The 22,388-nt window shown below is 41.5% G+C and overlaps 1 protein-coding gene across 3 annotated transcripts in view; it reads left to right on the forward strand.

Annotated features, from left to right (window-relative positions):
• Nucleotides 1-21,545, forward strand: part of trpm7 (transient receptor potential cation channel, subfamily M, member 7) — a 36,538-nt gene extending 14,993 nt beyond the window's left edge. Inside the window, exons 11-40 of one of the 3 annotated variants that reach the window (XM_035153717.2) lie at nucleotides 791-891; nucleotides 1,231-1,365; nucleotides 1,469-1,522; nucleotides 1,634-1,774; nucleotides 2,008-2,142; nucleotides 2,297-2,574; nucleotides 2,672-2,900; nucleotides 4,331-4,486; nucleotides 4,781-4,924; nucleotides 6,649-6,777; nucleotides 6,964-7,215; nucleotides 8,954-9,128; nucleotides 9,661-9,793; nucleotides 10,450-10,628; nucleotides 10,816-10,948; nucleotides 11,147-11,946; nucleotides 12,935-13,029; nucleotides 13,868-13,964; nucleotides 14,093-14,169; nucleotides 14,303-14,340; nucleotides 15,367-15,392; nucleotides 15,913-15,972; nucleotides 16,771-16,815; nucleotides 16,997-17,062; nucleotides 18,270-18,553; nucleotides 18,742-18,824; nucleotides 19,010-19,215; nucleotides 19,939-19,990; nucleotides 20,265-20,371; nucleotides 20,553-21,545. In XM_035153717.2, coding sequence (XP_035009608.1) covers nucleotides 791-891; nucleotides 1,231-1,365; nucleotides 1,469-1,522; nucleotides 1,634-1,774; nucleotides 2,008-2,142; nucleotides 2,297-2,574; nucleotides 2,672-2,900; nucleotides 4,331-4,486; nucleotides 4,781-4,924; nucleotides 6,649-6,777; nucleotides 6,964-7,215; nucleotides 8,954-9,128; nucleotides 9,661-9,793; nucleotides 10,450-10,628; nucleotides 10,816-10,948; nucleotides 11,147-11,946; nucleotides 12,935-13,029; nucleotides 13,868-13,964; nucleotides 14,093-14,169; nucleotides 14,303-14,340; nucleotides 15,367-15,392; nucleotides 15,913-15,972; nucleotides 16,771-16,815; nucleotides 16,997-17,062; nucleotides 18,270-18,553; nucleotides 18,742-18,824; nucleotides 19,010-19,215; nucleotides 19,939-19,990; nucleotides 20,265-20,371; nucleotides 20,553-20,665 — 4,523 coding nt within the window. In that variant the 3' untranslated portion in view covers nucleotides 20,666-21,545. Of the gene's footprint in view, nucleotides 1-790; nucleotides 892-1,230; nucleotides 1,366-1,468; nucleotides 1,523-1,633; nucleotides 1,775-2,007; nucleotides 2,143-2,296; nucleotides 2,575-2,671; nucleotides 2,901-4,330; nucleotides 4,487-4,780; nucleotides 4,925-6,648; nucleotides 6,778-6,963; nucleotides 7,216-8,953; nucleotides 9,129-9,660; nucleotides 9,794-10,449; nucleotides 10,629-10,815; nucleotides 10,949-11,146; nucleotides 11,947-12,934; nucleotides 13,030-13,867; nucleotides 13,965-14,092; nucleotides 14,170-14,302; nucleotides 14,341-15,363; nucleotides 15,393-15,912; nucleotides 15,973-16,770; nucleotides 16,816-16,996; nucleotides 17,063-18,269; nucleotides 18,554-18,741; nucleotides 18,825-19,009; nucleotides 19,216-19,938; nucleotides 19,991-20,264; nucleotides 20,372-20,552 lie in introns of those variants that run through there. The other 2 variants (XM_035153706.2, XM_035153726.1) reach the window with 2 other exon arrangements.
• Nucleotides 21,546-22,388: the final 843 nt, after the last annotated feature.

Genomic DNA, 22,388 nt, shown 5'->3' on the forward strand with positions numbered 1-22,388 from the left:
TTGTGTGTTCTGTGTGAATGCAGTTTTTGTGAAAAGAACAACGATATGAAAATGTCTCTTTTCAAGTATGGAACACTTTGTTCACCTAAATGATGGGTGTTGCAACAAATCCACAGCAGAGACGGTTGTTCGCCCGCATTCCATTTAATTTAAACCAAAGTCGGACATTTGCAACTGACAGCAGCTGATCGATCATCTGGAGAAACGGGTTCAAAAGAAAAACAGTTGACTGCGACTGAAATGCTCACTCAATCAAATATTTGCCTGCCGAGAGCACATTCATCTTGGTGAAACAGTAACTCATCCTTTAAAAGGACCCAGGGGTGCGAAAGCTCTCAAGCCTTTTAAATGCTATGTATGCTGCTGAGACTTTTCCACTTCCCTAATTCATTTGATGCACTGGATATTAAATGGGAAGTTTAATCACGGGAAATGGTGTCGTTATTGTTAGAAGCTGAACACACTGAAGAATACATCCTCTTTTTTCCAAGTATGGTTTATTTAGCAGACTGCTTATCAGAAAACTTAATTTAGTATAATCACTCCATTGATTTCCAGTTTTTTTTCTTTCTTATTTGAGATTCACACAATCAACTGCTTTGTAGTTTCATATGCTCTGTTGCTGTATTAGTGTGTAATTGACTGTATTACTGCCCTGGCCCTGCTCTGCTAACACACTCTAATCCTGTGAGCGGGCCTAAAGGTAATACATGGTTAATAAGGCTTTACTTGCCTGGGAATTAATATCTGTTTTTGTGTGCGTGTGTGTGTTTACACCTGTGTATTTCAGGCACAAATGCATCTGCCTTCGATCAGCTGGTCCTGACTCTGGCCTGGGATCGTGTAGACATTGCCAAGAATCATGTGTTTGTGTACGGACAGCAGCTCCTGGTAGGTCTGCGTGTGCGTGTGTGTGTGTGTCCATTCTGAAGTACCAGGGGACTGGACTGGGTCAGGCCACTGTGAACTACTTGTCTTGACTGTAACATGAACCCTATTACTGTCGTCTTCGTGAGCGGCCCTCAGTGTTCGTGTTTATTTTTAAAGTCGGGAACTCCCGGCTCTTGTGCAAACAAGAGAATAGATAATGTTTGTTTATACTTTTTGCATGTGTTTTTTTTTTGTTGTAGTTTGGCCATATTTCAGGTCCTCTCCCTCATTGTGTTTTGTAAATAGTTATTTGCTATGAAAATATGCTTCGTAACAGTATGTTTATCTTTTGGTGCAAAGGTGAGCTCTCTGGAGCAAGCCATGCTGGATGCACTCGTGATGGACAGGGTGGATTTTGTCAAGTTGCTCATAGAAAATGGTGTGAGCATGCACCGTTTTCTGACAATCAGTCGGCTGGAGGAGCTCTACAACACGGTAACATGATGAAATCAACCACTACATAAAATATATGTATATGTGTGTATGCATATGTATATATATTATATGTTCTAAAGGTTTTTGTGACCCTTTATTTTAGAAACAGCATCCCAACAACCCAACACTCCTCCACCTGGTTAGAGATGTTAAACAGGTAGTCGGCTCACTTCATATATATATTCTTATAATATGTTTATATATATATTCTACCTGTTTACATTAACCAGAGTCTCACTCACCATTTTGTCTTTGTTCCCTCTTGCAGAGTCATCTGCCTCCAAATTATAAAATCACTTTGATTGACGTGGGTCTGGTTATTGAGTTCCTCATGGGCGGGACTTACAGGTGCAACTACACCAGGAAACGCTTCCGAATCATTTACAACAATCTCCATGGCAACAGTAGGGTGAGTTAGAACTGTTTTGCAATGTCTCTGTAGCAATGCCCAAAATGGATTTTATGAAATTCATATTTAAAACTTCAGTTTTTTAACTTTACAACAAAACTTTATCTTCAAAAGGGACTGCAGTAACATTGTAATAATGGCAATGAATATTTAAATGTTTTGTGAACTTTAATAAAAGCTGATGGAAGTAAAGTCGGTTAGTAAACCTGAAGATGTTTCCATGTCGTGCACAGAGATCAGGGCGCCATTCAGCAGGTTCTGGCTCTCATTTGAGGAAAAGCCATGAGTCTTTCAGCATGCAGGCTGACAAGAAGGAGAAGACGAGGCACAACCACTTCATTAAGACCGCACAGCCGTACAAACCCAAGGTAAACCCCTGGTGTTCACCATAAGAGAACGTGGCCTCCTTTAGACTGGAGCGTCGCAAGATTTCCAGATATTATCTGCATCTAGAGCCACTGTTAATGATAAAAATGTCTGCCTCCTGGTGCCCCTTTCGCTATTCTTTCCTTCTCTTCGTAGCCCGAGTCTTCCACAGAGCAGAGCAAAAAGAGGAGCAAAGAAGAGATTGTGGACATAGACGACCCAGAGACGCGGCGGTTCCCTTACCCTTTCAATGAGCTCCTGGTGTGGGCTGTGCTGATGAAGAGGCAGAAAATGTCGCTGTTCTTCTGGCAGCATGGCGAGGAAAACATGGCAAAGGCACTGGTGGCCTGTAAACTGTGCCGGTCGATGGGATACGAGGCCAAGAAGAGCGACGTGGTAGATGACACGTCAGAGGAGCTCAAGGAGTATTCAAAGTATGTTTTTCTGTGGCTTTGATGCATTTCAAATGGCTATTAAACCTCTTGAATTTCTTTTAGAAAGCACCTTGTTGATGAAGCTGATGTTTTTCAGTGAGTTTGGGACACTAGCTGTGGACCTGCTGGAGCAGTCATTCAGACAGGACGAGACCATGGCCATGAAGCTGCTCACCTACGAGCTGAAGAATTGGAGCAACTCTACCTGTTTGAAGTTGGCTGTCTCCTCCCACTTAAGGCCCTTTGTGGCTCACACCTGCACCCAGATGCTGCTGTCAGACATGTGGATGGGACGGCTGAACATGCGCAAGAACTCCTGGTACAAGGTTCATGTTCCATTTAGATTTTATTTTTGGTAACAAACAAGAAGCTGGTGTAATCTTGATGCTGGAGTCAGTGCTCTGTTCCAGTTTTCAGTGGCCTCTTAGGCGAGGTAGAGCTTAATATATGGAATAAGTCTCAGTATCTTTATTTCTGGGTCTTATCCAAATGTTTGCTTGCATATCTAACACAAATCTCAGTCTACTTGTTGAGGTGTTAAATTGCTGCTTAGCTTCATGATGAAACAGGGAATAATCAGTTGATTCTAGGAGTTTTTGGTGATCTTCTGGTGCAAAGTGCAGCAGCACATTCTGAACTCAAGGTTATCTAAATGTAAAAGAAAAAAATTTTCATTTGAATCACAAGTTTTTACTTGGTTTTTACTCTCATTTCTGAAACTGTTAAAGTGGCGTGCAGAAATTGAGCTGCAGGGAGTAAAAACTGATTCAGGACTCAGAACCCTGAACCTGTACCACTGCTGCTGCACAAAGAGCTGTTCACCTGATTATTCAACGTTCAGTGAAGCTCGACTGAGTACACAGAACTCTGAACTGAAGAATCACATGCCCTTGAGTCCAAGCCACTGCTGCTACAGAGTGCTGGTTATTAATATGGAATGTATCTAGTGTCCAAATTTGACAAACTTCCTTGTGCCTTTTTAATACTCATGCCAAGGGTCAGGCCGATAAAATGAACGGTTTTCAAGATATGCGAGCCACAGATGGACAGAGATTTCTGGAATTAGTAGATATATGAGATGGAGGTGCTGTCATTAATCGTGATGTTTTTGTGCGAACAGTAATATTAGAAGATTAATTGTTATTGCATCTATGCCATTTCAGATTTTCAGCAGAGCCTGACTTGAGTAGCAGTGTTTCCCCGCCGCTGCAAAATTATTGCTGCCGCTGCTTCAGGGTCACAGCAAGCACACATTATAGATCCGGTATCCTTGTACTGTGCCGTATTACCCTGCAGCGTGTCCCCCCTCCTCACTCTCCTGCTGACCTACGCTCACTTTAGACACGCTCACTTTACAAAACGATAAACATCAAAACTAATCAGACGTTATTAGGACACGCACAGTACTTGAAGTTTACTTTGTGTTTGATTTGCTCGAGTGTTTATGAGACATGTATTTAAACACATTGAAAAAAGGCGAGACGCTGCTAAAAACAATCCTAGAGGAAACACTGAGTAGTCATAATTTTTTTTAAAAAGGACTTCTGCAAGAATCGGTTAAGATGTTGTTATGTTCAAAATACACTTATTTGTCTTATTCAGTACATCACTGCAGCGCCTCTTTTCATCCTCTGTCTGAAACGCTCAGATTTAGCTGGCCTTATCGTTTGTGCTTGGTCACCCATTTGTAATTCAAAGAACTGCATCGACAAATATAGCAGCATCCACCCACATTAGTTTTTGTGTTTGTGTGTAGGTGATTCTGAGTATCTTGGTGCCTCCTGCCATCCTTCTGTTGGAGTACAAATCCAAGGCTGAGATGGCTCACATCCCTCAGAGTCAGGATGACCACCAGATGACCATGGAGGACAGCGAACACAACTTTCAGAACATACCTGAAGACATCCAAATGGTCAGTTCCTCCAGTTTTATCTATCAAAGCAGTCTGACAGTCCAATAGCATAATACATCCTTAAAAAACCTTTTATAGCTAAATTACAGTTAAATATGTTAATGAGCTGTGAACATGCTTTTTCTGTTTTGTAAAATATAAGCCCAGGAAAAAGTTGTTCACATTAAAAGTTTGCTGATAAATGCTTATTTGCCCTTAAATGCCTTTCTTTTTTACCTTTTATTTGCTTTATTGCTGTCACTACATATCGGGGCCTTCTTTCGTCTAATTTGGGCTTTTTTATCCTCTCGGCAGGATGTGTTCAAGGAGGCCAGATCCCAGGACCATGTGGAGGTGAAAAATGACATGGAGCCGCACGTTCGCTCCAGGAAGCTGCCGTTAACTAGGAAGATTTATGCCTTCTACCATGCTCCCATTGTCAAGTTCTGGTCCAACACGGTATGAAGATTAGAGAAGAAGACACACATGTAATTAGACATTTAGCTCTAGCTGAAAAACAGGGGTTTTCCGAATAGAGAAGTGTTGTCTCTACAAAACCTGCTTTACTGCAGCCATGGCAAGTGATCATTGGTCGATCAAACCTTTACATTCACTTGCAAATAAGGCCCTCAGATGTTCTGATATCACCCTAATGTCGCTAAAACCACAGGAGAGGGGACAAGGTATCAGATAACCTCAGACAAAGTGGCTCAAAACGAATAATAGAAACACATTCCCTCACTCTGAGCCTATTAGAACTGAAGGGCTCACACAGTACAGCACCCCCCAACTCAGGGAACACGATCATACAATACATCTCAATCCACATAATACATCTCATAGTGACGCATCAACTACCTGTATTTGCTCTAGTTCGAGGGTAGAGTCAAACTTTTCCTCATTATGTCCAACGCCCATCTCACCTTTCTAGCTCCACCGCACAGTCCTATGTTTATTCATATTCACAAGCCCGCGGCTGGTTCTCAGGAACACGGGAGCCGTCATTGAAGGTTTTACTTGCTGCCCTGGGAAGGGTTGTTTTTCAGGCTGTTCTTCAGGTTGATAACATCACTGAAACTGCAAGTGTATGTAACACCGCCTGTGTCTGAGCTTATCTACATCTGCTGTACATGCTTCCCTCCCGATTTCAACACATTACCCATCAGACGGGAGTGTTAATGGCTGATTTTCCAACGAGGTCCCATCTCGAATGTCAAGGTTCAGTTTTTTAATGGTTGATTTAATCCACGTTGCCCAAACCTGCCTATATGGACACTTTCAAGCTTTCCCACAGTCTTAGTTTTGTTGGCCTTGCCGTCCATCCAATAGTTGTCGAGACATTTCACTCAAAACAAGAAACGTTGACCTCAAAGTTGTTGTGGAGTAAAATTCAGAGAGTTGCTTAAGTCATTAAGATACAACACCTAGGCACCATAAACCACTTTAAGAATACTTGAACCAATCCATACAGTATGTGAAAACTTTGACCTGCTGGTGGAGCTTGAGGAAAAGTTGAAGGATCACCAAAGTCATTAAGATTCATCCTCTTTGCACCATGGATATCTGTATTAAAAGTCATGGTAATCCATCCAATATTTACAAGCCACTTCAGTATTCAGAGGTCAGAACATCAGCATTTCTCATAGCAAGTGGTCTCTAGATGTTGAAATATTTCAAGAAGAGTGAAATGTCAACTTGCTGGTGGCCTTTATGTAAAGTCAGGGGATCACCATAGTCAGCAGGATCCATCCTCTTAATTGTCTGTTTAAAATTTGATGTCAGTAGACAGGCAAAGGTAGAGCTGCATTACTTGATTTTGTGTCCAGTAGAGGGCAGAAAAAATGCCTAAAAAAAGATTCCTGTTATCTTCCTACCATGTCTCTCTCACACAGTCCTCATTCACACAGCGAACTACCTGTTGAGCTCTGACGCCTCAGTGACTGTTTGCTATAGACTGAAAAAAAGTGCCCTGATGAGGTTCAGTGCGCTCTGTGGGCCTCACTTCACCTCGTCTCAAAATAGTTCAGAGAGAAGAAGCCTCTCTCAGGGACTCTTTGTTTAAAGGCTCTTTATCTGCACAGTTCAGTGTCTATATTTATGAGGCACCTAGATTGAGAAATCAGATTTTCTATTCTTGGTTAGATTAAATCATTTTACTCATGTTGTGTGTTTCCCACCGTCAGCTCTTCTACCTGGGCTTCTTGATGTTCTATTCGTATGTGGTCCTCGTGAAAATGCCCACATCGCCTTCAGCTCAAGAGTGGGTGGTCATCCTCTACATCTTCACCTCTGCCATTGAGAAAATTCGAGAGGTATTTGAAACAGACTTTTAAAGAAGCATAAATGATACTCGCTGATTTTAAAGTGGTGACAATAATACATTTATTCATCAGCAAGTTGCTTTTGATACCCGTTTCTCTCTGTCCTACAAATTCACTTCCTCAGAGACTGTGGAATAATTAAACTCCTTGTGACTTTACCACCTCCTTTTTTTCCAGATGTTCATGTCTGAAGCCGGCAAAATAAGCCAGAAGATAAAGGTGTGGTTCAGTGACTATTTCAATGTGTCCGATTTTCTGGCCATTGTGATCTTCTTTATCGGCTTTGGCCTGAGGTTGGGCGGAGGCGATGCCTTCGTCCCTGGCAGGACAGTTTACTGTCTCAATATCATCTTCTGGTATGTGCGACTCCTGGATATCCTGGCTGTCAACCAACAAGCTGGACCTTATGTCATGATGATCGCTAAAATGGTGAGTTTTTAGTTATTTGAATACGCATTTCATTTAACACGGTTAAAGGGATAGTTCACCGAAAAATGAAAATTCACCCATCTACTCACCACTATGCCGATGGCGGGTCGGGTGAAGAGTTTGAGTCCACAAAAAACTTAAGGAGTCTCAGGGGTAAAAAGTGTTTCAGCCAAAGTGACCCTTTCTTTAGACGTAATAAAACAACAGAGAAAAACATGACATGCCTCTATACTGCTCGTGTGGTGTCATCCAAGTGTCTGCAAGCCCCAACATTCATATTCAATTCGAAACTGCATCATTCACACCGTGCTAGCGGATGTAGCCACACGTTGTTGTTGTTGTTATTATTATTATTATTATTATTATTATTATTAATATTTGCCCAAATTAAGACAAACAAAGACTTTTGTTTTATTCTTTTTTATATTGATTTATATTTCAAGTTATAAGAAGCATGACTAATTCCTAAGTAATTAATTTAGTTGATTAATTGAAAGTGACTAGAAGTCACAGATCCACATTAAGCAGAAGTTAACATGGTGCTGACACATTCACTTAACACAGGAGATAAAGTGGGTTTAGAATCTACTTTTGTCATCTACTGTCTTCCTAAGAAACATTAACTTACAGCAGGAGATACAAATTCTGTGAGAGTTGTTACTACAATTTTTACATTCATCAATTTGTTATATTAATCACATTTTTAATTTAATCATTTTGAACATTCACATTCGAGCAGCATTTATCATAGTATTGTAACATGTTATATTATCTTTAGCACCTCCGTCCCTTTTAGAACAAGCTTTTCACCATGTGTGCGCTATTGTATTTTGTTAAATATATAATAATTTTAAGTGACAGCCCTCCGTTTTCATAATATTGATTGAAATCTTAAAATAGTTTTTATTTAACATTAAATTTTATCAACATTTTGTGAGTAAAAAAGCTATACTGGAAGCATTGGGGGAAAATCTCCCTGACCGCTCCTCTAAATTGTACTTTTTGCCTAATTTAATCATTATTATTAATGTGGAATATCTTGTTTGTTTTAATCCAAACCAAAGTAGAAGTTTAAAAAATGCAGATGGTGATTTCACAAATCTTCCGTCGGGGTATATTTCATGGCTGAGTCTTTGACTTGAGCTGCTGCTTGGTGGATTTCTTTTTTGTCACCTGTAGACGGAACCAGGCTAGTTGTGTCCCCTGTTTTCAGTCTTTGTGCTAAGCTAAACCAACAGGCTGCAGTTCAAGATTCAAAGTCTTTATTGTCATCATACTCGGGTATAATGAGCAACAAAGGGAGTAATTGTATTTCCCAAAATATGAAACTAGATTTAATTAGAACCTAATCGAGTTTCCATCATGAACATCACCTTCATAGCTGTTATTAAATAACCATCAACCCTCCAACATTATTTTGAAGATATCCTGGGGATTTCAAAACAGAGAGGTTTCTTTTCACCTGGAATCAAAAATTGCTTTGAAACGTTAAACACAAACCAAGGAAATCAAGAAAAAGATTGATTTCTATTTTCCCCTTATTTAACAATTATATCAACAATGTTATTTTAAAATGAACTTTAAAAATGTTTTCCTTAAAAAAGTCATAAAATAGGGTTAGCTTGGGATCCCCAGGGTAGATGTAAACAAAGTCTTTACTTTGTACTTTATGACTCAAATATTGTTTCACGTCATATTCGTCATATGTTTCATTCATTACGTGTGACGTCTCTTGCAGGTGGCCAACATGTTTTATATTGTAGTAATAATGGCGATAGTCCTGCTGAGTTATGGCGTACCCAGGAAAGCTATTCTGTACCCAGCGGAGGAGGCAAGTTGGACGCTGGCCAAAGATGTGGTTTTCCAGCCGTACTGGATGATGTATGGGGAAGTGTATGCCTATGAAATCGATGGTAAGGACGATGAGGATGGTAGGGGAGATTACGATGGTAAGGACAGTTTTATTCAAAGCTTCTCACCACGGCATGATAGCTGATTGCCACTCAAAAAAACGAGCACTTGAAATCAAATCCACGAGTGCCTAATCATTGTTCCCCCTCACAGCCTCTTTCACACAACATGGGTCACAGGCAGAGGCAGCCAACACGAGTCTCTTTAGGGAGGGGGGAACCAGCACTTACTGTCCGGACTCGGCTATGAAGGGTCTGAAAAAGGTGGTGATCATCACTAGAGTCCGGCTTTTTGAAGCTTCGGTCAATCAAAAACATTCGACCGTGCTCCATAACCTGAGTTGGCCCCCTGACATGTCACACCATTGAAATCAATCACTGTGATTATGACCCTGTGCAAAAAGTGGTGAATAGTTAGATGTTATTTAGATGGTGTGAGCTTGTGGAAAGGAAACAGTTGTAGGCTCAAGGCTCTGCAAATTCAAATGTTCCTCTGAAAGCTCCAATAAACAGCTCAATTCTTGTCTTCTCACAGTGTGTGCCAACAACAGTGACGCATCAGTGAAGCCCCTGTGTACGGCAGGAGTGTGGCTGACTCCTCTCCTACAAGCAGTCTACCTCTTTGTACAGTATATACTAATGGTCAACCTTCTCATTGCCTTCTTTAAGTAAGTGCACAACATTTCAGAGCCAATTGCAGCTGTTTTTAACCATTTTCAGACATGATCTCTGGAAAATGTCCACACAATTGGGTCGAAACATTGTCCGAGTTTGTCAAAGCGTATTCACTACAACAGGAAAATCTCCGAAGCATTCAGTGGTGGGGTGGTGCAGCGTGCATGAGACGGGACATAACGTATAAATTCAGCTGCGAAGATGTTTTTGCCCACCAACAAACGACCGGCGTAGACCCTTATCACCCAAAAGCTCTTGAATCTCATATTCTTTCCAAATTGACATCATCTTCAGCGTCTTTTACGTGTATCCTGAGATATTTATATTCTTCTTGTTTGTTTGTTTTTTGTTATTGTTGTTAGTTGTTGTCCGTCACGAGAAATGTCATTAACGTGCCCACTCGCGGAAAAGTTCCTGCTGTGTTATCTCACAGACTCACTCAGACACTATCTGGAATTTTTACTTGGTGCCTGGCTTGAGAAACTGAAAGAGAGACATTTGCATTCTCACATACAGCCCCTCAGGATAATGTCAGGATATTATCCGGAGTTCAGTGCATGTCTGAAAAGCAGCTAAAGTTAGTTCAAACTAAATAGAATCTTGATGGTGTTCACCTCCTCTTCATTCATACCTGTGCTTTGTTTTCCAGCAATGTGTATATACAAGTGAAGTCCATTTCTAATCTGGTTTGGAAGTACCAGCGCTACCACTTCATTATGGCCTACCACGAGAAGCCTGTCCTCCCACCGCCCTTCATCCTCCTCTGCCATATCTACTCCCTCTTCTGTATGTGTCGAAAGAGGAAGAAGGAGAATACCTACGGACCAAGTATGTCCACCCTGCTGTCAGTCTCTGCAACATGTGCTGTTGATGATTAATGATGTCATTCATTCATACAGCATATGTGTTTCAATAAACATTTATATTGAGTACATGAACTTAAAACTATACTATTTAAAAATTGTTCTCCAAAAATATGTCATACTGCATTTTCAATTCTTTCTCAATCTTTTAGAGCTGTTTCTAACTGAGGAAGATCAAAAGAAGCTTCACGATTTTGAGGAGCAGTGTGTGGAGACATACTTCCATGAAAAAGATGATCAGTTTCACTCGGGGAGTGAGGAGAGAATACGTCTTACCTCAGAAAGGTGGGGGGTCTTTTCAAAATGTTTAAAAAGATGCAGAGCATACAGTAAATATGAAACTAAAACTTTAATAAGGAATAAATTAGAAAAATGTGTCCGTGAATATGACATGCTTTTTTTCTTTTCATAACATCGTGATATTTTAATAATACATTAGCAGGCAACAAGAGCTGAATTAATGCTTCTCTTTGTCATTTCCAGAGTTGAGACCATGTGTTTGCAGCTGAGGGAGGTCGGGAACAAGGTCAACTTTATAAAACGCTCTTTGCACACTCTGGACTCTCAAATCGGCCACCTGCAGGACCTCTCAGCTCTAACTGTGGACACTCTGAAGACCCTCACTGCCCAGAGGGCGTCGGAGGCCAGCAAGGTCCACAATCAGATCACCCGGGAACTCAGCCTGTCTAAAAATGTGGGCCCCAGCATCGCCCCTGTGGCATCCGACACAGGCCCCCACTCTAAATCGTCCGGGATAGGCAAACGCAGTGCAGGGCCCTACTTCGGCTCCTCTTTCCCCGAAACGGGAGTCGATATAGCAGATTCTCTGTTCGGGATTGGTGTAGGGGGAGGGGCTGGAACAGAAGGTGGCAGGAGAGTCGGGCCTGCCCCTGGAGCAGGCCAGGGGCTGGACCCCAACCTCAACCCAGCGAGTCCAGAGAGGAGGGACTTGTTTGGGCTCGGCCACCTTGCTGCAGAGGCTGGCTGCTCCGGCAGCGCCGGCTCCAGTGCCTTTGTCCAAAGTGCTGTGGCCTTTTCCCCTCCGGAGCTGCGTCTCCGAGGCCGCTCTCTCACTCAGAGTAAGCTGACCCGTCCACAAGAGCCGGGCCTTTCCGACTCCCCATCCAGCCTACCCAACGTACCCTCCCCCGGAGCTCAGTTCCATATCAGCAGCACCCCTTCCCAGCCCAGTGGCTCCAGCCACCCGGAGCTCGCTCTGGCTGGGCTTTACCAGCAACCTCTCCAACCAGACAGCACCACTGTAGAGTTTGGTGCATTTGTTGGTGAGTATGAGAATGAGGGTGAATCTGGTGTTGATGAGAAGATAAAAGTGGAGGATGAAAACGGTGTATGTGTGTATCCTACTGTTGTCGTTGTCTCGACTTCGGGCTCTGCTCAGCTTGCCTGCTTGCCTGCTTGCACTGTAACAGCTGAGAACACAGAGGGGTCAGTAAGAGGGGAGATAGAGGACACTAAGGTGAGTTTGGGGTACGTGAATGAGGCGTTCTGTGACGACGAGGGGAGATCGGGCTCTCTAAGTAAACAAAGCGCAGACACTGAAGTCTCACTGACTCCTGAAGCTGAATCATCAGTGGGTCACACCAACAGCAAAGACACACGGCCTCGTTGTGCTCATGCCCCTGCTGCGGCACCCAGGGGACCCCAGAGACGAAAACAGGGGAAGCGAAGTGATTTGCGACCAGCAGAGTCATGCTGTGATGGTCAAAGTGAGGCAGAAGTCCCCCCTGACAAGAGGAAGACAACAAGAGGTTTGAGTTTCAGTCTGAAGTTGAGGGCTCTGCTGCTGGGTGCTCGGGTTCCCAGTTGACTTTTAGCTGTGGCCTTCTTCTCTCCCTCTGCTCTGTCTGTGTGAGCTTTGTGTTTCTTCTCTTCCTGGGTGGTTCTGAGGTTTTCACATACTCAATCTTGAGGCCTGAATGCCTGAATGGTGTGATCAATTGTCTGGTTTTCAGCCCAGTCCACAAGACTGTGTTTGGTTGGTGGAGGCGTGAGAAGAAATTTCTCTCAAGAATCAGCTTTTATTTATCTTTGATTACATCATCATTGTTGTGTTGGTTTGTTTCACCTGATCAGGAAGTGTTTGTTTTGTTCTGAATGTAAAACAAATGAAATCGTTCTAGAAAACAAATCGGTGCATTCGCTTTGAATGGATATTGTAACTATCTCATGAAAAGGGAATTATATACATTTTATAATGTGACATATCGACAGGGTAGATATAGTTCAATTAATCATTTACAATATTTCCAGGACATAAAGATAATCTGGACCTCCAGCACTCAACACCAAAAGAGACCTCCGCCTCCAGCAGACAGCAAAGCCCGGCCACAAAGACCAGATCACAGGTGTGTTTACATGCGTCATTGTATACATAATTTTCTTTATATATATATTTCTGTCATATTTGCCTTTTTAAGGAGACTTTCTAACTCACTGGTGATCTGACTTGTTTTAAATGTCCTTCAAGTAGATTTTAGTCGGCCCAAAACTTGAATAACACATTGGCGATGTGTGATGTCACCCAATTTATAATCACTTAGATGGTTTTCCTTTGTTGCATTATTAGACACATCTACATGGACACTAATATTCCGATGTTAACCTGATTAAGACACTAGTTTGAACTGAGTATTCTGACCTTTGTCGTCTTAATCACATTATAACATCCTATTTAAGGATATTATCGACATACAACAGATGCCCTGTGGTCAAGTGTAATTGAGTAGTAAGACGTAATGTTGACACTAGTCATGACAGACTATTCTCTGTACATATGAATGGGATATTCTATTGGCAAGTCATGTAAACATAATCAAAATAATGTCGGAATATTTCTGTATATCTAAATTTAGTCACTGTGACGTACTGCTCTGATTGATTACTCAAGCTCCTCTCAGAATCAATCGAGACTTGATGGCGGTTTATGTCGCCTCACTCAATAGATGACATTTGAATAATTACTCTTTTTCCGAGGAGAAGCCTCCACTACAATGCTGCAGACAAATCATGAAGTTGTGTGTTGTGTTTGCTACATTCACAGTTTTGTCAGTTGTGACCATTCTTTATGATTCAGCCTGTTGAGATTAAACTTAATGAGATTCTCCATTAATCAGTGTTTGAGAAGAATTATAACCCTCTCACGCCTGTCCCTGTCTTTCTCTCTCTCTGTTTTTACGGCTGTAGGCTCATCCTGAAAGTCTTGGTCACATCAGAGCTGTCAACTCTTATGCTGGTTTCACAGAGTTTGACAGAAAACCAGCTTTTCTCCATCCTGACTCCAGTAAGCTCACAAAGATCTCTTCTCTTGAGCAAAATCTTCTTAGAGACCACAGTCCTTGAATGTTAGTTATTGGTTGAGTGTCCACGATAATGTTTGATGGTTGTTGATCGTTGATCCTGTTCTTGTAGATCTGAAGAAGAGGGACAGAAGCAGAGTGTCGGCTGAAGACATCCTCATCCATGAGGACCCCAGGGCTGCAGTATTGGTGAGAATGTGTCTGTGTTTATTCTTACATGATAAAAAAGTTAGAAAAACAGAACATCTGTGTAGTTAAATCTTGTTAACTTGATTAATTCCAGTTTCTGGCATTCTTTAACAAGTTGTTATTTCTCCTCCAGGAAAAAGTTCAGGTCAAATCAGCCCAAGCCAGCAGCCTGTAAGTGTCCTCTTTCAAACACACACTATCTTAGTGAGGACAATCATTCGCAAGATGCATTCTCTAGCCACTCACCCTAACCTTAACCATCACAACTAAATGCCTAACCTTAAAAACAGAGAGTTAAAACAGTTAAAAAGAGAGTTCACAGAAAAATCACTCATTATCTACTCACCATTATGCCGTTGGAGAGGGGGTGAAGTGTTTGAGTCCACAAAACACTTCTGGAGTCTCAGGGGTAAACAGTGTTGCAGCCGAATCCGATTAAAGTCGTTCGCGACCTCTTCTTCAGACGTAATAAAACAACAGAAAAAACATAACATGCCTCCATACTGCTCGTGTGGTGTCATCCAACTGCCGCAAGCCCCGACATTCATATTCGACTCGAAGCGGCGTAATTAAAATCATGTTTTTAGCCTAAAAGTCAGCTGATATCTTCCTATGAGTTGCATTCACGGACCCTCGGACACATCATCACGTGGCTACGTCCGCTAGCATCCGGTAACTTCCAGTAGTGGACTTTTAGGCTTAAAACACGGCCTCGTTTCGAGTCAATATGAATGTCGGGGCTTGCGGACACTTGGATGACACCACACGAGCAGAATGACGAAGTGGTCACTTTGGCTGAAACACTGTTTACCCCACCAAAGTTTTTGTGGACTGTCTGAGTTGTTCCCAGGAATCTTCCAAGTTGGAAACAAATTTTTTCTGATTATTCCGACATCACAAGAACCCACAATATGCTCAAAACAGTCCAAGCAAAGATATAAGTACACAAGCAGACAGTCTACAGACAGAAAATCCACAACCTCTTGACTTTGCTTTACTTTACTTTGTAGAAACAAATGAAAGTCTAACCAGTTTGTGTCTGATTTAAATCGAGTTCAGCAGTTTTGTCGTGTAAAGGCACTACACAAGCTCCTGTGTATCTCTGTGATCTAGACAGTAACTGTGTACATGGAATCTTTTTGTGTTTAGTTTTAACTAATGTATTACTTGTCTCTTTCCCTGTCTTCCTCTCAGAAGAGCCCCGGGCGAGGATACTCCAAATGGTAAAATGTGTAGTTTCACTCGTCCTCCTTCATCTGCATGACATAGTTTGGGCCGGCTCGTTCTTTCTTGATCAGCTGGTCCAGCAACTCTTACATGAACAGTGTTACCAAAGTGAAACGTTGACCTTTCACCTTTCTTTGCTTCCCCATGTGTGTTTGTGTGTGATTTAATCTGCACTGCAACAGATATCACCAAAAATCTTTAGGGAAATAATGTGTCCCTCCCGTAAATCCAATGTTTCCAGTATTTTTGTAAAGTCTTACTGAAGCCTTTTGTCTGCTTCCGATTTGGCTGCAGCAACATCCCTGTGTTACAGAAGGTGTCAGAAAAACAGAATTGAGAATGTGAAATATTACAGACGTTGCTTTCAATGATAATCTTGCGCTTGCAAGCTTCACAACTGTTTTGTGATTTGATGAAGTATTATTGCAAAGGGATTTTACATCAGCAGCACAGTGTGACCTATTCTGTGTGATGCTTAATGGATGGAAGCTTTACTGTGCTTCTCCGCTTCTGTAGTTCCAGCTGCAGTTTCTCTCTACACGCCACGCCACGCCCACCTGGGAGCCAGGAAGGACTGTAAGTTACAGATGCTGTTTTTCATGCAGTGAATAACTTCCCTCCTAAGCAGCAAGTCCATTAATTCATTAGTTGATCAGCAGGATTCCAATGTACATGTTGATAATCTATTAATTTTCATTTTCTATTGGAATCATGTTTGAAACTAAATCTGATTGTTCCAGCTTCTGAAGTGTAAAGATTAAAAACTATATACATTGTTTGGATAAAAAACTTGAAGGAGATTTATTTGATTAAAAGATAAAGATACCTAAATCAGTAATGAAAATAATAAATCATCAGTTGTTCCCTGCATACAACATTTTGCTCCTTCTCATGACAGAGAGTATGACGGCCACTAACACTGAAAAAATTGTATTCTTCAGTATTGCTCTAAAACTAATAATAGACTTGTTAGCTGCTAGATACTAAATAATTTAAATCCATTATTTAATTTCATACTCTGTTCATCTCTGTTGACTTCTAAAAAAAAACGAATCTAATATCTAAACCCTAATGGTGAGAACAATCCATCATCAGGTTTATTTATCTGTTGCAGTAAACCTGTCATAGAGTGACATCTGCTGGTGAATGCTGGAAAAACTGTTTTTGTTGAATGACTATGACTTACCACTGACCTCTTCATGAAATGACATGAATCCACCCCGGGGTCCTTGTTGCATGTCATGTCCTGCTCTCTCTCACTCTCCCCTCTCTTCCTACTGCTAGCTCATCACTAAAATATATTAGTTAGCTAATAAATAAGCTTGTAAAATGTTTTGTGCAAAGATTAACACTGTCACTTTGTTTTCTTTGTAGCTATTGGCTCACCTTTCAAGCCCATGGAAAGCTACCAGTACTCAGGTGAGACATGGATTCATACACATGTATTTCACCGTAAAGGCTTTGTTATAATGTTTAATTTTAAATAGAAATCGATAAGGTTATACAATTTATTTTTAAATATTACTTCTGTTGTAAAGTTCCAGGTGAAACTGCTCACAGAGGTGTGTGTGTGTTTATATTTGCACTTTTCCTCCTGTAGCTGTTGAACGCAACAACTTGATGAGGCTGTCGCAGAGCATCCCTTTCACCCCTGTGCCCCCTAGAGGTGAGTCTGGGTCATGGTGCATTCCCACACATGTCAGATCATGTCAATAAACCACTGATGCCTCTGAAAGACAACAGCAGGCAGGTGGAGAATGAGCAAGTGTGCAATCTGATGAGAGGTGTTTTCGTCCTCCCACGCCTGCAGCTGTTTGCCACAGTCATGCTCAAGATGTTGATGAACAAGTGTAGGTGTGGCGTTGTGTTTTCCTTTCCGTCTCCGTCTCTGTCTCCGTCTCCTTGTTGAAGAGGAACTAGTTCAGTGGCAGTTTCTGTTTTTAAGTGCAAATGCCTGAGTCATGGCACCCATGCAGTTTACAGCCCTGTCATTACAGTGGTGTGGGGAGGTGTTTACTGCATATTTGCAAACAATGCACCACAGAAATGAGCAGCCACATGGCACCAGTTTATTATGATTATTATCTCAAATCTCCATTCAACCATATTTTAATGATGATCAAAATTGCAGTTTGGTTTTACTCCTGTTTTCTGGTTCTTTTGTAACTTTGATATCCTGTTTTTTTAAAAACACATTTTAGAGCATACTTTTCTTTTACATTGTAAAATTGATTCTGATACTCTGATCTGATTTAAGTGTGTTTTTTGTGTGGCAGTATAGACAATTACCACAGACACAGGTTTCTGCTGTCTACATTTTGCAGTGGTGGCCTGCCTCTCATTCACTATAGGGGCAGATGCACATTAGCCCTGTTTGACTTGTACCCTGCCAGAGTGTCCTCACTAACCTGCCTCAGACTGACGCAGTTGTCATTACCTGTGCAGCCTCCACGTATAGCTTGTTTTGAGTGTGTTGGTCTTAAAATGAGGTGTGGTGCATTGTTGGCACATCTCTGTGCCAAGACAGCAGAGGCCTTGAAAAGGGATTTCCCAACTGATGGAAAAAACCTGATCTGATGTTAGTGCTGCAGCATTTCTGTGTTAAATTAAAGCCACTTCATCAAGATAGTTAGATGTGCCTTCATAGGAGAGTGCAAAGCTCACATTTACTCTACTGCTTATCCACGGATGGATCTGCTCTCACACTTTCATTTTGCGTACTTCTGTTTCCCCCACAGAGAGCATGCTTAATAATCATCAAATCAAATTTATATTAAAAGTAGTACCATAAATCCAACAGGTGGCTCATGTTGCTGTGTGTCTGCAGGTTGTGTCAGGAAACTATTCAACACTAACCGCTCTCTCTCTATCAGGGGAGCCGGTGACCGTGTACCGACTTGAGGAGAGTTCTCCCAACACCATCAACAACAGCATGTCTTCCTGGGCCCAGCGGGGCCTCTGTGCCAAAATAGAGTTCCTCAGCAAGGAGGAGATGGGTGGAGGACTCCGGCGAGCCCTCAAGGTGCTCTGCACTTGGTCAGAGTACGACCTCCTGAAACCAGGACACCTGTATATAGTCAAGTCCTTCCTTCCCGAGGTGGTCCAGACCTGGCAGAGTATCTACAAAGAGGACACTGTGCTGCACCTTTGTCTCAGGGTAGGGAGTCACACAATGTAGTTTATCTCAGCAGATAGATTTAGTTAAATTTGATTTGCTGCATGTCTGTAGGTTTGGTTATGGATAGTGGGGACGTGTCTCTCTCTGAACAGTTTTTTTTTACTCATCTTTTGTCATTTTAACTCCATATCAGTTTCCAATAACATTTAAACTTTGTTTCCCTGCAGGAAATTCAACAACAACGAGCTGCTCAGAAGCTGACGTTTGCCTTCAACCAGGTCAGGCCCAAGACGATTCCTTATTCACCGAGGTGAGCACGCACATCAGTTCTCATGATTTGTTTTCATTACTATCTTTCATGTTTTTATTTTCATTTGAATTAATCATTACTTGTTTTGCTCACAACAGGAGATTCCACACATCGTGAGGTGTTTATTTTTCAAAATGTCTGCTCTTGCTGCTGAATCCTGAAATCAGAGTTGTGTGTTTGTTCAGGTTTCTGGAGGTGTTTCTGCTCTACTGTCACTCTGCTGGACAGTGGTTTGCTATAGAAGAGTGCATCACCGGAGAGTTCAGGAAGTTCAACAACAACAACGGGGATGAGATCGTCCCCACCAACCTCCTGGAGGAGACCATGCTGGCCTTCAGCCACTGGACCTACGAGTACACCCGTGGAGAGCTGCTGGTGCTCGACCTGCAGGGTAAAACCTCTTGATGAGAGCGTGATGATTTTTTGTTGTTGTTGTTTGAAGATGAGCGAGTCGCACAGAGGTTGTGTTGCTTATTTAAGTCATTGTGAGGTTCAAGTGATACTGCACTCGGCATGCTGTGGCTATCTCTGTCCTCATGAGCGTTTTAGCTCTACATCAGTTTTAATCCCTATCCAAACTAAAACACCTGAAAGCTTATATCATGTGACCACTCACTTACATATGTGTGCCGGTGGAAACAGGAAGTAGATTTGTAGTTAGTTGCTCTGTTAAAGAAAATACTAAGAATAAGAAACAACAATGGGGAAAAGTAAGATGACAGATTTCTTTTGTTGAACCAATAGAGAGGTGGAACTTCTACTGATAGGGAGCGTAAAACATTATTTTGCCTTCACCGCTGGTGACCGCAGAGTCATGACTGTTAAGAACCAGGAAGTAATGCGGTGGACTGCATCATTGCACCAACAGTGTTTCCAAACTTCTCTGTTTTAGGCGCTCATAAACATTTAGAGCGTGTGGTCTTAAACGTAGCATCAGTGACGCATTTTAAAACTAATGCGTAGTTGCGTTGTTGTAGCCTCTATGTGAATGTGACAAAATGTGTTTAAATGAGTGGCCTTTATTTACGCTCTTCCTCAGCAGAGACACATTGATGTAATTTCTGTGTAATGTTTTTGCTAATTTCGCTCGTGTGTCTGTTGTGCTCCTCTGCAGGTGTTGGGGAGATTCTGACAGATCCTTCGGTCATAAAGAGCGGAGAGAAGGGGTCAGTGTACAAAGTCTTTATCCTGATTCCGATCTCTCTGAATTTATTTAATTTGACTCTTCTACAGCATTTTTACCCTTGTATCATAATGTTGCGTGATCTGCGTGAAATGCTTTTGATTGTTGCCCATTGTTTGTCTTAATTTCTTTATTTGTCTTTGTAAAGCACATTGTAACTGGCTTTTTAACGGAGCCATTTATTAGTATTAGTACATTTCTCACCCAGCTACCTGTTTCTAGTAGTTCTGCCCTAAATGACTTATTTGACTCTGCAGATCATATGATATGATATTTGGACCGGCCAACCTGGGGGATGATGCCATCAGGAACTTCCGCGCAAAACACCACTGCAACTCCTGCTGTCGCAAACTCAAACTTCCTGGTGAGCGCGTTTTTTCTGCTGCTGTGTGGTCACATTATATCTGCACAGCTGTGGTCAGATGCAGTTTGTTCTCAAATCTAGAAAACATCAGTGTTTGTAGCCTTGTATAGTAAAAATATTCTTAAATAAAATGTATATTAAAAATCTGTAATGTAACTCTCCTTGTTGTCTCGTTGGTCAGATCTGAAGAGGAATGAGTACACACCAGACAAGGTGACGTTCCCACAAGAAGACCCCCCCAACCCGGGGGCCGGCGCCAAGGAGTCCCGCCAATCAATGAGGTTGATGCTGTGATGAGTTCAAAGTGAGAGAGAGGATGAGGACGATCATGCGGCCGCACTGTTCTGATTTTGACTTGAGTCGAAGCCAAGGAGGAGAAACGTGCATCCAATCAACTGGAAGAACCACACCTGGGTTTCCATGAAAACCAGTGCATGCAGACTGTGTCATGTTTTTGTTATTCCCACCGAAATGCTGTGTCACACACAATTCAAGCATTGAAACCTTTGTTTTGTAGCACATACACGCAGGGGAATATTGTGTACACATTTACACATATAAATATATATATATATAATATAAAAACTGGATATATCGACAGGTACAATATCATTGCAGAAGATTTATTATTTATTATGTTTGAGAAGTTGCTGTGTTTTAAAGAAAAGGAGAAAAAATGAAATGAACAAATCAAGTGCATCGCGCTTCTGTTACAGCAGCTTCAGAGAGGACGGCCTGCTGACACTCAGTCACTGCAGCACTGCAGTTAGTTTGCCATCAGATCATTTTTATAATGTATAAAGACTTGTATCACAGATTTTTGTCTCTTACTTAATGAAAATATACATGAATTTGAGAATCTTGTAAAATATGGGCAGATTGCAATGCAACTTTTACAGAACATTGTATGTAATTTTATTGTATTGAAAGTGTGTCCACCAAAATATTACTGATAGTTTTTATTGTTACAAAGGTACTATTGCTATATCTTTGTCATCAACTATTGTATGAGCAATCTAGTGTATCTTATAGATACTGTTATCTGGCATGAGCTGAACAGATTCAAATATTTTATTCAGGGGAACTGTCAAACGTAAGGGTATTACTGTATACATTTTGTACTGGATATCATTTTAAACAAATAAAATGTAATAAAAAAAAGAAGCTGTAGCAATCATTCCTGTCTTAAACTAATTGTGTAACAATATGTGACTTAAAAACAGAAAGTCCTAAACATTTGCTGCTTCTCAAATGTGAGGAAGGATTTCGATCGTGTGCGTCCTGAAGGAGACAATGGGTCTGGTGTTTGATCAGCGCTCTCACATTCCTCTGTTCATGTGCCTCTAACCAAACTGCTCACCTGTGTAATGTGACTCACTCACTCCGACTGTAAAGTCAGCTGCAGTGGAAGGCGGATCCCCTCACATCGTTGTTGTTGTGGAAGTTTTCTGGAAGCTGGTGAAAGGAGAACTCAGGCAGCAGCTGGTGTCTTATGCAGAAAGTTTTAATGTGGACTTGATGCATCAAGGAGACCAGAAGGTGAAACAATATACAAACGCTGACAGAGTAACATGAGCAATTGTCACCCCCAAGTCTGAAGATGTCTCCCACAGCATTCCAGTGTATATCTCTCTCTACTTGCATCACCCATTCTAACAGCACATCCATGAAGGGCTAGAATTATGTTACATGTAGGTGTTTGCATCCTATTGGATAGTTAAATCCAATTTGCATAAAGTTTGCAAATTGGATAGTTAAATTATAAAGTTTGCAAATTGGATAGTTAAATCCAATTTGCATAAAGCATCACCTTGTGTCCTTACGTTAGAGTTAGAGTTGGTGTCTTTCTGTCTGGGGCATCCGAGTTAGATATGAAAGTGCCTAAGTGTAGACACTACAATGTGCTGTTGGTCGGCCCTCATCTATAACCTGACCTTTGGTTCTGCTTAGAGAGAGAATTGTGTATCTGTGGAATTAGACAGGCACTACTCTCCTGTACGGATATAATATACAATAT

Source organism: Hippoglossus stenolepis, chromosome 1, assembly GCF_022539355.2.
Source record: "Hippoglossus stenolepis isolate QCI-W04-F060 chromosome 1, HSTE1.2, whole genome shotgun sequence".
Classification (NCBI taxonomy): domain Eukaryota; kingdom Metazoa; phylum Chordata; class Actinopteri; order Pleuronectiformes; family Pleuronectidae; genus Hippoglossus; species Hippoglossus stenolepis.